The 15,715-nt window shown below is 43.0% G+C and overlaps 1 protein-coding gene across 1 annotated transcript in view; it reads left to right on the forward strand.

Annotated features, from left to right (window-relative positions):
• The first annotated feature begins 8,902 nt into the window (after positions 1–8,902).
• The window catches only part of DTNBP1 (dystrobrevin binding protein 1), a 209,568-nt gene continuing 202,755 nt past the window's right edge, over positions 8,903–15,715 (forward strand). Inside the window, exon 1 of the mRNA XM_006864117.1 lies at positions 8,903–9,041. Within this exon, the coding sequence (XP_006864179.1) occupies positions 8,986–9,041 (56 nt within the window). The 5' untranslated portion in view covers positions 8,903–8,985. The remainder of the gene's footprint in view (positions 9,042–15,715) is intronic.

Consider the following 15,715-nt stretch of genomic DNA (forward strand, 5'->3'; position numbering starts at 1 on the left):
TTTTTACCTTTTTCTGTTCAATCTCACTTTCTAAGGAGTATCCCCGGAGCAAAATTCAGTTCTGGAGTTGCATCTTCAGAAGAAAACGAAGTTTCGATAACTGTGAGGTGTTTTCTTACTGTTAAGAAAATTAGATGTTGGCAATCATATTTCTCCCATTCTCCCATTGCTGGAAGATTACCAACAAGTGTGTACCTGATGATTTCTGTGTCAGTAAATCTGTGGTAAATGTAAATGTTTGTATATATGTTACACTCAGATATTACTGATCTTGAACACGGGGTTTCTTGGTGTCCTCTTCAATTCTGAATTCCAGGTGAGTGCCTCATTCACCTCACTCAAGTCCCAGCCCTAGTTTAAAAGGGAATTTGTAGATTTCCAACAGGATGGCAGATTAGGTAGATGGACTTCACAAACCCTCTGTGACAAAAATATGAGAGACTAAATGTAACAGACATAGATGAAAGTCCTGGAACCTTGAACTTCAGAAGAAAGGTTAGAGAAGTGGAGTGAGAGCTTGCTGGAACAAGAAGCTGAACAGGACAGCAAGAGAGGGAGGCTGGTGAATGGCTGGCCAGATGCGACACCGTCATCTTGAACTTTTGTGAGCTGTTTTGGTGACAGAAGGTAGACTGGCAGAGTCAATTCACACAGATGATGGAAAAGGTGCGATTCCTTCTTTTTTCCTGTGCTCCCTTGGTGACCAGAGGTGTGGCCAGCTCTCACCCTTAACTACCTTGTCTTAGGCTAGGTTTTCTACAGAAACAAAATCAGTGAAACATATGTATATATAAAAGAAAAGTTTATTATCAAGGAAATGGCTTACAGCTGCAGAGTCCCAGGTCTTCAGCAGAAGACAGAGAGAGCCTTTACCACAAATCCATTAGATTGGGAGAAGGCCACACTCCCAAAGAAGCATCCTTTCAATTGATTGGCTGCTCATAGCCAATCATCATAGAGTTAACTAATCCTGTGTGAGGTTTCATCATCATGGGAATAAGCACATCTGGAAAGCCTAGCCTAGTCAATTTAACACAGAACCAACCTTAAATATTACACAAACCCCAGTGCAGCCCCTACTCTCTGGGAATTCAGAGCCAAGTGGTTGGAAGTCACGCTGGTGTGAAGCAAGGGCCAGTTGTGTGGGTTTGATGCCTGGATTCAGGTGGGATTACCTTCACACCTACAGCACCTACAGAGCCACCAGACTAGCATTCTTAGTCTACCAGAAAACCATATAACCAGCTACCCTATCCCCAGCTACCCTGTCGTTCCAACCGATACTAAACTCAGTCCCATCCAGGGCTTCCACGAACTACTTCTGGATTGAGCGCCATGAACATTTGTTGTTGTTAGGTGCCATTGAGTCGGCACTGACTCATAGTGACCTTATACACAACAGAATGAAACACTGCCCGATCCTGGGCCAACCTCACAATTGTTGCCACGCTTGAATCATCGATGCTGCCACTTGGCCAGTCCATCTTGTTGGGGGTCTTCCTCTTCTTCTCTGACACTCCACCTTACCAAACATGATGTCCTTCTCCAGCGACTGTCCCTTCTGACAATATCTCTGAAGTATGAGAGACGAAGTTTGGTCATCTTGGACTCCAAGGAGCACTCTGGCTGCACTTCTTCCAAAACAGATCTATTGGTTCTTTTGGCAGCCCATGGCAATTTCAATATTCTCCTCCAACATCATAACTCAAAAGCATCAATTCTTCTACAGTCTTCCTTATTCACTGTCCAGCTTTCGCATGCATATGAAGTTATTGAAAATACCATGGCTTGGGTCAGGCACACCTTAGTCCTCAAGCTGATATCTTTGGTCTTCAACACTTTAAAAAGGTCTTGTACAACAGATTTGCCTAATGCAATATTTTGCTTGATCTCTTAACTGCTGCTTCCATGAGTGTTGATAGTTGATCCAAGAAAAATGAAGTCCTTGATAACTTCAATCTTTTCTCCGTTGATAAGAATGTTGTTTATTGGTCCAGTGGTGAGGATTTTTGTTTTCTTTACATTGAGATATAATCCATACTGACGGTTGTGCTCTTTGATCTTCATCAGTAAATGTTTTAAGTCCTCTTCACTTTCAGCAAGCAAGGTTGTATCATCTGCATATCACAGGTTGTTAATGAGTCTTCCTCCAATCCTGATGCCACATTCCTCTTTATATAACCCAGCTTCTCGGGTTATTTGCTCAGCATACAGGTTGACTAAGTATGGTGAAAGAATACAACCTTGTCGCACACCTTTTTAAATTTTAAACCATTCAGTTTTCCCATGTTCTGTTCGAACAACTGCCTCTTGGTCCAGGTACAGATTCCTCATGAGCACAATTAAGTGTTCTGGAATACTCATACTTTGCAACATTGTCCATAGCTTGTCATGATCAATAAAGCACAGGTAAACATCTTTCTGATATTCTCTGCTTTCAGCCTAGATCCATCGGACATCAGCAATAATATCCCTCGTTCCACAGCCTCTTCTAAATCCGGCTTGAACCTCTGGAAGTTCTCTGTCAATGTATGCTTGTAGCCATTTCTGTAGTACCTTTAGTAAAACTTTACTCGCATTGGATATCAAAGAGATTATCCGATGACTTCTGCATTCCGTTGGGTCACCTCTCTTTGGAATGGGCACAAATATGGATCTCTTCCAATCAGTCGGCCAGATAGTTGTCTTCCAAATTTCTTGGCAGAGATGAGTGAGTGCCTCCTGTGCCACCTCACTTTCTTGAAAGGTTTCAATTTTCATTCCATCAATTCCTGGCACCTTGTTCTTTGCCAATTCCTTCAATGCACTTTGGGGTTCCTCCCTGAGTATCACTGGCTCTTGAAATGGTTGAACATTAACCATTTCCTTTTGGTACAGTCACTCTGTTCCATGAACATAGATAACACTTAAGCCTATAGGAAATCCATCTAGGGCTAGGAACTCTGAGGTCACATCCGTCCCACACCACCTTGAGAACTCCTTGGCTGGCAGGAGTCTCCCAGTGTTTTCTCCTTTCTGGGTCCAAAAGCTACACTGGTTTTGGCTTTATTTTTATGTTTTGTTTTTGAAAGAATGAAAGAATTCTTTATTGTTTTTGTTTGTTTATTCATTTTTCTTCTCTTTCCATTCCCTTGAATTTTATCCTGCCTTTGCTTTTGTTTTTCCTTCTCTTTTTCTGCCTCTCATTTCCCCTATTCTTTTTCTTGTTTTGTTTTTCCCCCCTACTCTTTACTCTCTTTTTTAACATCTTCCCTCTCTCTAGTTTTTCAAAGTGCTAATATTTTTCAAAATTCCTTCCTTTTGTTTTCTCACTTATTTTTCTCTTCTATAGCTCTATTTTGCTGTCCCTCTTTTCTCTTTTTATCATTAAATTCTTTTTTTCTGGTTGCAGCATGTTTTTATTTCTTTTTTTCCTTTATTCTTTTCTCTTTTGATTGTTGGTTGCTTGGTTTTTCTGTTTTGTCTTCCTGTGTGTGGGGGTGTTGAGGAGTGGTTTCTCCTCTTTCCTACCTGACAGGGAACAACAACTATGCCCATACAGCCCCGTCACAACCATACCCTCTGCAGGTCTACCCACTGGACAAAAGCCAAATAAAGTACCTATATTATCTGATCAATGATAGACAGTAGCCACCACCAGCCATACCCACTGTAAACTGTCATGCATGAACAGCAAACAGAAAACAGTGCACACACTTCCATTCTCTAACTACACTCACAGGAGACAGTTGGTGAGGGCCTAGGAACACATCGACACACAATAATCAATTAAATACAAATATAACACCACCACGATGTCCCAGAGACAACTAAAAAATTAGCTCCCACAAAAGAATGAGAGACAGAGTCCAACCAATGATCAAGATACAGAGCTAGAAAATGCTTCTGAGGAAGGGAAGGTAATGGAACTAACTGAAAAAGAATTCAAAAGAATTTAGGTACCTTCAAAGGATTGACAGAACAATTGAGGTAAGCAAGGAGAACATGGAAAAAACTTCAGAAGAACATTGCAAGAACAAACAGACAAAATAAACACAAAGTTTGAAAACAGTACAAAATCTACAATTAGAAATACAGAAGACTAATACTAAGATTTGAGAAATGCACAAGATATTGAAAGGGCATATGAGCAGATATGAAGTATGGAAGCCTGAATTAGTGATCGCGAGGATAAATCTCTCAATACTAGTATGCTTGTTACTGTTAAGTGTCGTCATGTTGAGTCTGACTCATAGTGACCCTGTATTGTGTTTCTGAGGAGCAGCTGGTGAACTTGAAATGCCAACGTTGCGGTTCAAATCAACTTTGCAGTCCAGCACATTAATGTACAGGGCTACTCCAGGACTTCACTAGTATGCTAGAAGATCAGAAAAAAGAATGAAAATATCTTATAAAAGCCTACGAGGTATGTGGAATACCATGAAGAGGACTAACTTATGGGTGATCAGAAATTCAGAACAGAAAGAGACAATAAAAAGCACAGAGAAAATTGTTGAAGAGTTGTTGGGAGAAAATTTCTCTAACATCATGAAGAACGAGAAGATAAGTACAAAAGAAGCTGAATGAACCCCAAACAAGATAGATCCTAAAAGAAACTCACCACAACTTATCATAATCAAACTTTCCAAAACCAAAGAGAAAGAAAGAATTAGGAAAAATGAAAAGTTACCTACAAAGGAGACCCAAGAAGACTAAGATTTGATTTCTCAGCAGAAACTATGCAAGCGAGAAGGCAATGGGATGACATATACAAAACTCTGAAAGAAACAAATTGCCAACTAAGAATCATATACCCAGCAAAGCTTCCCTTAAAATACGTTGGTGAAATCAGAACATTTCTAGACAAACAGAAATCAAAGAAATTTGTAATAATCAGATCAACTTTACAAAAGATACTAAAGTGTATTCTTTGGACTGAGAAACAGCGACAGCAAACAACAACCTGAGATTACCATACATGACAACTCCAATCAGAACTCAATCCAGATTTCAGTACTTAAAGTAAAACAAGCCCACAAGACTGAAAATAGGACGCCAGAGTTATTCATTTATAATGAAGTCAACTACAAAGTGAAAAGAAGGAATAATATAGGTACAGAACTTCTAACTGGTTGAAAATAAAATAATTTTCAAGATAAAACAGTTTAAAACAGGGAAAAATTTAATAAATAACACCAAAGAAAATGAATATAACATTAAAGAAAATGAATACACCCTCACACACATCAAAATAAAAGAAAATCGGAAAGATTTAATTATTAATATTAACACAGAGAAATGAAAATGAAAACCCAGAAATAAAATGAACTCAGTGCAGAAAACTATGTGGAACAAAGAAACCAGAAGTACCACACACACACACACGCACACACAAACACACAGCAAAATGACAGTAATCAATTCATTTGTTGTAGTTAGATACCATCAAGTCCGTACTGATTCACAGCGACCCTATGCACAACAGAATGAAACACTGCCTGGTCCTGGGCCAACCTCATAATTGTTGCCATGCTTGAGCCCATTGATACTGCCACTTTGCCAATCCATTTTGCTGGGGGTCTTCCACTTTTTCTATGACCCTCCACCTTACCAAACATGATATCCTTCTCCAGCGACTGGTCCTTCCTGACAATATGTCCTACGTATGAGAGATGAAGTTTGGTCATCCTGGACTCCAAGGAGCACTCTGGCTGCACTTCTTCCCAGATATGTTTGTTCTTTTGGCAGCCCATCTCACTTTCAATAGTCTCCTCTAACACCAAAACTCAAAAGCATCAATTCTTCCACGGTCTTCCTTATTCACTGTCCAGCTTTCGCATGCATATGAGCTTATTGAAAATACCATGGCTTAGATCAGGTTAGTCCTCAAGCAAACATCTTTCCTCTTCAACACTTTAAATAGGTCTTGTACAGCAGATTTCTCTATTGCAATACATTGTTTGATTTCTTGACTACTGCTTCCAGGAATAATGATGGTTGATTCATGAAGAACGAAGTCCTTGACAACTTCAATCTTTTCTCTGTTGATAAGAATGTTGTTTATTGGTCTAGTGGTGAGGATTTTTTTCCTTTACATTGAGATGCACTCCATACTGAAGGTATTTTAAGTCCTCTTCACTTTCAGAAAGCAAGGTTGTATCATCTGCATATTGCAGGTTGTTAATGAGTCTTCCTCCAATCCTGATGCCATGCTTTTCTTCATCTAACCCAGCTTCTCGGATTATTTGCTCAGCATATAGGTTGAGCTTGAACCACCAACCTTGAGGTTTAAACTAACATTGCAATCCGGTGCACTTACCCACAGTGCCACACCAGGACTCTAATCAATTCATACCTATCAGCAGTTATACTGCATGTAAACTGACATACATAGAGTGGAATACTATGCAACATTGGAGAATAATGATGAATCTGCAAAATATCTCACAACATGGATGAACCTGGGGGACAGTATGCTGAATGAAATTAGTCAATCACAAAAGGGCAAATATTGTATGAGACCACTGTTGTAAAAAGTTAAGAAGAGGTTTTCTTGAGAACAGAAATATTCTATATTGGTTACTGGAGTGGGGGAATTCTGGGGAGGGAAAACTATTCATGGACTAGAGACAAGAGGAAAGTTGAAGGCAGAGAAAAGTAATAAAGGTGAATACTGTTAACTGATGACACATGAGGTGGATTGCAGTGTAATGAAACAAATCAAAGTATATGATTTGTTGAATGTAGAACTGATGATCTGCTCTGTAACCCTTTACTCGATTCTGTTGTGGGGTTTTTTAAAGTGAATTTATAAACAAATAAGCAATGTTTTATTAATTAAATAATTATTAAATAAAATATCAGATAGTGATGTGTACTAAGTTGAAGGACAGGGATTTTTATCAGAATAAATTAGGTGGGTAACTTGAGCGATCAGGAAAGATCTATATAATAGGATGGCATTTAAGCTTAGACCCAAATGTCAAGGAAGAGTCAGCCATTGGATGATTTGGAGAAAAGTTTATGGTAAGACTTAAGAGAAGGTAACGAAACTAACTGAAAAAAAGAATTCAACCTTGATTTGAGCCCTTTATCCAATCACTCTCACACGAAGGATAGTGGTGCTGGGGTTAGGTGATAGGACTGCAAACCATGGAAAGGTCAACAGTTCAAACCAGCCACTCCGAGTGAGGAAAATGAGGCTGCCTGCTCCCATCTGGCGAAGATTTACAGTTTCAGAAACCCTTTATAGGCTTGCTATGAGTCCGAATGTACTTGGTGGCAGTGGATTGTTTGAGTTTGGTTAGGAGTCATTCATTGATGAGTGTGTTCACATATTTGTGGTTTGCCTCCTATAGATTGAGGGGGGAACCCCTACTTTTTCAGTGCAAATGGAGTAAAAACCTGGGCTTTTCAAGGAAGACAACACACACACACACACACACAGAGGCTAGTAAAGTTTAAGGGCCAAAGACAAGGTAGATTTGGATCGAGAGTTGGGAAACATTCAGATGTTAGGATTTTGTAAGAGAGGGAAGGCAGAAGCAGCAGTAGAAGGGTTTTATACAAGAGAACACCACATGCTGATCTTTTGAGTAATTCTCTACAGCTGCTGTGGCAAAGATTGATTATAGGTGTGGGGTGAGGAAAGGGTAGGATCAGTGTTTCTGGTGCAATTTGGTGTTGTCTTGAACTAGGGTGATTAATAGTGAATATGGTGAAAGGGGAAGTTCCCCAGAAATATTTTGAAGAGTTGATAGGACTTGATGAATATGGAGGATGAAGAAAAGACAGGGATCAGAGGTGACTTCAGGTGTCTTGACTTGAGCAATTTTGTGGATGGTGGTGTCATTTACTGAGTTGTTGAAGACTGGAGGATGAACCAGTTAGCAGGTGAGTACAGTCAAGTTTTCAAGTTTGGGCATGTTGGGCTTTAGGTGCCTGTTGAATTAACGATGGAGAGAGGGGATATGACTGAAGATAGAGATTTGGGTAGCAGCAGTGCCTTGGTGTGACGCTGTAGGATAAGCACTGGACTGCTATCTACAGGTTAGCGGTTCAAATCCACCAACGGCACCGCAGAAACCCTATACAGGGTCACTAGACTCTACAGAATTTAACAAGTGCCTTGGTTGAATTTGCAGCCTGGTGATGGTCAGAGAGTACAGTGGAGATCCGGAGGCTCCAGGTGTAGCCTTGAGAGCAACTGATAAAATGAGAGAAAAAGGAGGGGGCGGGGGAGGGCGTTCGTGGAGTCCAGTAATATGTTTCAAGTTGAACCGCAAAGTCGAAAAAATTAGGACAGAAAAATGAATGACTTTGGCAATTTGTAGGTCCTGGGTGACAAAGGCAATTTTCTATGTTGTGGAGGCAACAGAAACCTGGATGAAGAGAGCACGAAAACTAGATGTCAAAGCAATGCATTATTATTGCCACCTTATGTTACCTAATAAATGCACTTTTATTTCACTTAATGAAGGGACAGAGGTTAAGAATGGTTAAGGATCACAGCCAAGGTCAAAGCCTGTACGGTCCCGCTCAAGGACCCAGAGTCCCCTAACCGTTTTGTTACAGGGAGGTGCCTATTATGCTAAAGGATTATCGTCCTCTTTTCCAAACTGCAAAAACTAACCCTTCATTCAGTGGCATGCTTTACTATACAAAGCTTCCATTTTAAAACGAAAGAAAAGCAGGCGTGGTTTGGAGGTAGAAGAAGGCCGAAGGGGATTCTTACCGATGTTTAGAAACGAGTAAAGAGACCGCCCCTTTTCTGCAGCCTGAGCGTTCAGTGCGGCTGCGCAGCCCCGGGAGCGCGGCGGGGGCGGGGCGAGGAGTGCGCGAGCGGGGGCGGGAACGCGGAAGGGACTGCGGCGCGGGGGCGAGGCCCGGGCCGGGGGCGGGGTCGGCAGGGGCTAAAGGGGCTCACTGTTGACAGGTGAGGTGGGCGGCTACGCGGGGCGTAAGGCGGTGGCGGCAAGAGGCCTGAGGGGAGGAGACGCGGCGGAGATGCTGGAGACTCTGCGCGAGCGGCTGCTGAGCGTGCAGCAGGATTTCACCTCCGGGTGGGTATATGGTGGGGGACGGAAGGGACCCGAGGGGGCCGGGACGCTGGCCGGAGATGTTGCCTCCCTGTCCCCCATGCCCAGCCGACCCTAGTCTTGTCCCGCCCCTCCAGGCTCCGCCCCGCCGAGAAAAGTAACGAACTTTCCCGCGGCCGTGCGGGGGCCGAAAGTAACTTGTGTCCCAACAGGAGCGGTGTGGCTCGCGCCCACATGCCAGGGTACAGAGGCCCCCGTCCGGTTGGTATCCTCAGGCGGCTGCGGAGGGCAGTCATGTGAGGCGAGTGCGCCTCTCCCTTCCGCCCCCCGCGGGCCGGGTGACCCTGCGCCCCTCCAACTCCTAGACAACTGGATCCTTCTGCCCCCACCCCTCCCCGCTACACCGGGACACCCCTGGAGCTGAGCCGGTCGTCCCCTCCCGAGGCTGAAGGTGTGCCCAGCCCGGCAGCCTTCCAGGCCGGCGCTCAGGCTGGGATTGCTGGCGAAAGCTCGGCTCAGCTTGTCGCCTCTTCTCTTTTTTGCTTTCTCTTCTACCTTTGCCCTGGTTTTGACGCTTCAGTGAAGAAATTCTCGGGCCAGGAATACAACATATTTAGCAGTACCCTCAAGACCTAGTGGTTTGGAGCCCAGACCAGTGTTTCCCAAACTTTTTTACAAATTAGAATCACCGGGGAACCATTAGTCATCCTGACGTCCAGATACTAGTGAAATGGTGGAGAGCAGTCATTGCTAGATTTAAAGATCACCAAATGATTTTAATGTGCATCCAAGGCATAGATTCTATGTCTCTACCACTAAGCAATTAACCCGACTCGCCTTGCCTTAGTTAATGTGAACGTAAAACGGTGGTAATGAGAGAACTTATCCATTGATTCCAGTCCTTGCGTGGCACTGCAGGATAATGCACTGGACTGAAAGGTTGGCGGTTCAGACTCACCAGCTGCGCCTTAGAAACTGTATACGGAGTCACTGTAAGTCGCAACCGACTCAACGGCACTTAACACCAACAAGATCTACTAGTTATAGTGAAGATCAATGAGTTGATACATGTAACATCGTTGTTGGTGGAGGTAAATGCCGTCGAGTCTATTCCAACCCATAGCAACCCTGTATAGGGTTTTTCAAGGAGCAGCTGGTGAGCTTGAACCACCGACCTTGCAGTTCAAACAACTTCGCAGGCTGACGCATTAGCCCACAGTGCCACACCAGGACTCCTTGTAATGCACGTAGTAAACACTATAGTGTTAAGTGTCATGAACCGGTTCCGACTCATAATGATCCTCTATGAAGCTCTGGTAGCGTAGTGGTTACGAATCGGGCTGCGAACCGCAAGGTCAGCAATTCAAAACTACCAGCTGTTCCGCCGGAGAAAGATGAGGCTTTCTGCTCCCATAAAGATATACAGCCTCGGAAACCCTATACAAGGTCGCTATGAGTCGGAACCGACTCCACGGCACACAACAACAAATAGTTTCCAGGGAGTGAACCGACGACCTTGTGGTTAGCCTGTTGATTCTACTGTGCCACACCAGAATGCTGTGTACTCACGCTGTTAAGTGCAGTGGAGTCGTTCCGACTCATAGCCACCCTGGGTATCCAAGGAGCAACAGCCGACCTTGTGCTTCAAACCGACCGTGTAGTCCAGTGTTTTATCCTACAGTGCTACATTACTTAATACTTAATTCATTTTATGTTTCATTACTCTAGAGAAAGTATCTTTATGAAGGATCTGTCACCTTTTTGTTTACAAAGGCATCAGTTACACTGTTTTAAATTTCTAGTAGAAAAGATATTATCGAACCATAATGCCTCAACAAAAAAGTCCACGTTTTGTTATTTTGTGACCTTGAGTGGATTCAATTTCATAGCAACCTCAGGAGAGTGTGAATCCGTCCCATAGGTGAATGAAATCTTCGCATTATTTCACCATGTGTTTTATCTCTTGGAGTGAGTGCCTGGTGGGTTCTAACCATGGACATTTCCCTTAGCAGCAAAGGGCTTAACTACTGTTTGACTAACCCACTGACTCATAGATTATGATTCAGCGTCGCTACATAGGGTTTTCTATGTAAGGGTTTCCACAGCTGTGAATTCTTAAAGCAAGCAGCTGTATCTTTCTCATGAGGAATAGTTTGAACTGCTGACCTTTTGGCTTATCAGCCCATTGCTTACCCTATAGTGCCACCAGGACCACAAATTGCTGATACTGTTTGCCTTTGGAGTGCTGAGTACTACCAAGGTGGTAAGAACTTAGGTGCTTACCACATGTGAAGGATTGTTTATTGTTTTAGTTTGTTGGTGGGAATGTGTTACAGATGCCCAATGGATTCCTGGTGTGTGGTGCTGCAGGATCAGCACTGGACTGTGAACTACAAGGTCAGTGGTTCAAACCCACCAGCTACTCTTGGGAAACCCTATATAGAGCCGCTATGAGCCAAAACCTCCACAGCACTTAACAACACCAGGAATCATTCAGAGAGTCCTGGTGGCGCTGAGGGTTAGGTTCCAAAGAGTTTACAGTTTCAGAAACCCTATATCGGGTCGATATGAGTCGTAATCAACTTGGTGACAGCGGGTTTAATTTTGGTTTGGTTAGGAGCCATTCATGGTGAGTAGGCTAGCATGCTTGAAATTTCCCTCCTATAAATGGAAGTGGGGGATCCCTACGTTTTTCATGTAAATAATTGTATTGACAAGTTTTGGTGTGATACGGGAGTGGTCCACTTGTAGCAGGAGAATGACCACAGATGCACATGTCTGCATACAGCCCTGCTGTCATTGCCACCGTCTTACTGGAAGTTGCTAGCTCTTGAGGGCATTTGTTTGCCTTGTTGTTGTTAATTGCCGTCAAGTCAGTTCTGACCCATAGCCACCCTATAGCTTGAACTGCTGACCTTGCAGTACAAACGGCTTTGCAGTCTGGTGCATTAACCCATTTATTTCCTTACTTTTGCTTAGGAGTCATGGTGTGGTGCTATGGGTTAATGCGCTGGACTGCAAAGTCTGTTTGAACCGCAAGGTTGGTTGTTCAAGGTCACCAGCTGCTCCTCAGAAACCCTATATAATGTTGCTCTTGGTTGGAACCAACTCAACTGTACTTAACAACAACAAACCTTTGCTTTTAGGAAGGTAACTTACTTAGGAATTTGGTCTCTAAGCTGACTGCCTAGGCCCCTGCTACTTTGGGAGATCTGGGGAATCCTACCAGCTCAGGACTTGGTTAGGGAGAGGGCTGAGAGCAATGATGAAGACTCCTTTGAAACAGATTTGATGTCTCGAAGATAACACAGGCAGGCCAGTTTGGACTAGATGCCCTGAGAGGGATTTCATCCATTTAGGCCTCTCATTGTACACGGTACTGTTGCTGACAAACCACTGTGTGGTACGTGTGTACCACTAGCCTGTTGCCTGGCAAAGAAATAACTTGTTTCCAAATGAGGTCTGCCTACCAGCCAACTGACAGGCAGCACTAAACTCAGATGTTCACTTTGTTCAGGTCCTCAAGTTCCTTACATGATTTTTTTTTTTTTTTCTTTTCACTAAGAAAAAAGCTGCTTAATCCGCTGAGATCACCCAGTTGTACGTAATGGAATAATTTGCATTGCTGAGAAAACCTGGAATTAAGCACAGATTACGTTTGTCTGTTTCATGCTAAATGAAAGCCTCAGAGGAATTCAAAGATGCGAGATGCATAACACCTGTATTCCAAAATTGGCAAACTGACCTGTGGTTTCCTAACACTTGGTAGCAGGGTCCTTACAAACCTAAGCAGCTGGGTTTTAAAGTAATTGAAATTTCAAGTTGCCCCAGGGACTGGTTAGGAAGCTGCCTGCTTTCCATAGCTCCTTAGGTGTGGCACTGTTGTGTCCTCCGTATTTCTGCAGGAATTCATTCTTGAAAAGTCAAGTAACTGCAATTTAAATGTGTGCAAATTTTTTTAAAGTAAAAGTGTAGTATTCTAGCAGTCTCACAAATTGAATGTCATGTTAATAAAAGCGTTATGCTGAACATAATTTTTGCATTCACTCAAATTTAGTAACACGGCCACAGTGGTTAAGATCATTGTTCTTAAAGGGCAGTGCAGATTATCCATGGACTCGTAACCTTTTTCATAGATTTTTATTCATAGTAACAATTGGATCAAAATTGAGGAAAGTCTGTTAATTACATTGCTTCCTTTATGCCTTATATGATGGGTTGAGCCAAAGGCAGCAGAACTGAGTGGGGTTGGCTCTGGGTCTCACTCAGATCTTTTCCACTCAAACTAAGAGTCCTGGACTAGTAGCTGAAAGGTTGGCAGTTTAAACCCACCCAGAGGCATCCACCTAGAAACAGGCCTGGCAGTCTTTTTCTGAAAGGTCACGGCCTTGAAAACTGCATGGGCAGCTCTGTTCTGGATACCTGGGGCCACCAGGTGTCGTAATCCATTTGATGCTAACAGCACTACACAAGAATCCTTTTTTTTTTTTTTTTTTTTGTTCAATTCTTGAAGCCTTTTGCATAGTTCACATGGAGGATCTTGCCTTTAGAGACTGGCCTCAACAGTAGTGAGGTTGGCCCAGGAACGAGCATTGTTTTGTTCTGCTGTGCATAAGGTCGCTATGAATCAGCACTAACTTGATGGCACCTAACAACAACAACAATGAAGGAGACTTTGAGACTGATGCACGGACTTCAAATCCACTCTGGTCTCTGGTTTTTTTTTTTTACCTTTACAGTGGTTATATGTAAAAGCTTCACTCAGGATTGAAGTATTCAGGAATACACAACCCTTCACAGAACTTGAGATAAGATTTACTGAGGTTTGGACTGTCTTTCACAGTCCAGTGCTTCCTATTGGTAATGCTCTGGGTTTTTGTGGTTATGGATAAAAAACTTGTTATGTCTGGTTGCAGCTAGACCTTGGTGCTTCCCTTTCAGAGCTACCACTGCCTCCATCCCAGCCTCGCCCCAGTATCCTCGCTCTGCCCTCTCCCCTCTATTTATATCAAAACATGCTCAGAGGAGGATCTAATAATCCAGTTTACTGTGGGGGCAAATGTTGAGGCTTCCCCTGAAATGTTGCTGCTTCCAGGATTATAAGGGGGAAAAATCCCAACATCCAACTCAATACGTGTTTACTGAGCCGCTGCTCAGTGCCAGACATGAGGCTAGGCGAGAAATTGCCCTTTATCATAGAGGCTTTGTTTTTCATTTAAAAATGAAAAATAAAGGTAAACTTTGTCTAGTTATTATTTTTTTTAATTAAGCAGTGTTTGCCCTGATTGGTGCAATTGGTTAAGCACTTGACTACAAACAGAAAAGTTGGCAGTTTGAACCCACCCAGAAGATCCTCAGAAGAAAGGCCTGGTGATCTGCTGACCTGCCTTGAAAGCCCTGTAGAGAAGTTATATATCAGTATAATTCACTGATATATGTTGTTGTTGTTAAGTGCTGTCGAGTCAGTTCCCACTGATATATATGGGGTCCAAAATGACTCCAAGGCAACTCTTTTAATATGCTGTCTGTCTGTTTGTGTGGTGCTGTGGGTTAATGTGCCAGACTGCAAGGTTGGCAGTTCAAGCTTTCCAGCTGCTCCTTGGAAACCTTATACAGGGTCACTACAGGTCAGAACCGACTCAACGGCACTTAACAACAACACATCTATATGAGGTTGGCCCAGGATCAGGCAGTGTGTTTCAATCTGCTGTGCATAGGGTTGCTATGAGTTGGTACCGACTCGATGGCACCTAACAACAACAATGTCTATATGAGGGGCTACACAAAGTTTGTTGTAAAATGGAATGAAACAGTATTAGAATTGTTTTCATGACCTTTTTGAAGCTCCATCATATGTTGGGGTTGGGTCCTGGGGCTACAAAATTGAACCTCTGGATAGATAGACTACAGGCGTGTCCTAAAGCAAAGCAGAAAGAGCTGAGTGTTGTCATCTGTGAGCCCAGGGTGAGGTCATTAATTCTGATGCAGTTATAGAAGGTGACTTCTCAACTGACCTTAATGAGGTGGGAATGGGATAGACAAAATATTGGGCCGGGGTATTTCACAGATGAAAGCAGTTGTAAGAGAAGAAACTTAAAAGAAAATATGGTGGTACCTGATAAAGAGAGGGTTCAGAATGTTTTGTTGAATTCACTTGAGTTAAATATTTGAGTGCTTACCTTTACACCTGTTCTGGGTGTCAGGGATAGAGCCCAAGAAACAAACCAGATCGCAAGTCATATCTCCATTCTAATGAGCTTCGTGTTCTGGTGGTTCTCAGAATTTTGGGAAGATTTTTGTGAACTACAGTAGCGTAAGCCTACCTGTATTAGTGAAATGACATTTGGGAAGCAGTGTGATAGGAAGATGAGAGATGGGGAGCAGGGAGATTATAGTTGGTGGTTAGGTGGTGGTAAGTGGGTACGGCAGAAGGAAACCCTGCCTGGTCAACCTGCACTGTCCTCACCATCATTCCTGTGTGAGGCCATTGTTGCAACCACTGGTTCCATCTTTCTGTTCGGGGTCTTTATGAGGAAGATAATTGTTGTTTTTAAGTATTGTCGAGTTGGTTCTGACTCATAGCGACCCTGTATAGGGTTTCTATGGCTGTAAATCTTTGTGAGAGCAGAAAGCCTTATCTTTCTCCTGTGGAGTGACTGGCAGACTTGAAATGCCAGCGTTGTGGTTTGCAGTTTAGT

Source organism: Chrysochloris asiatica, unplaced genomic scaffold (genome assembly GCF_000296735.1).
Source record: "Chrysochloris asiatica unplaced genomic scaffold, ChrAsi1.0 scaffold00060, whole genome shotgun sequence".
Classification (NCBI taxonomy): domain Eukaryota; kingdom Metazoa; phylum Chordata; class Mammalia; order Afrosoricida; family Chrysochloridae; genus Chrysochloris; species Chrysochloris asiatica.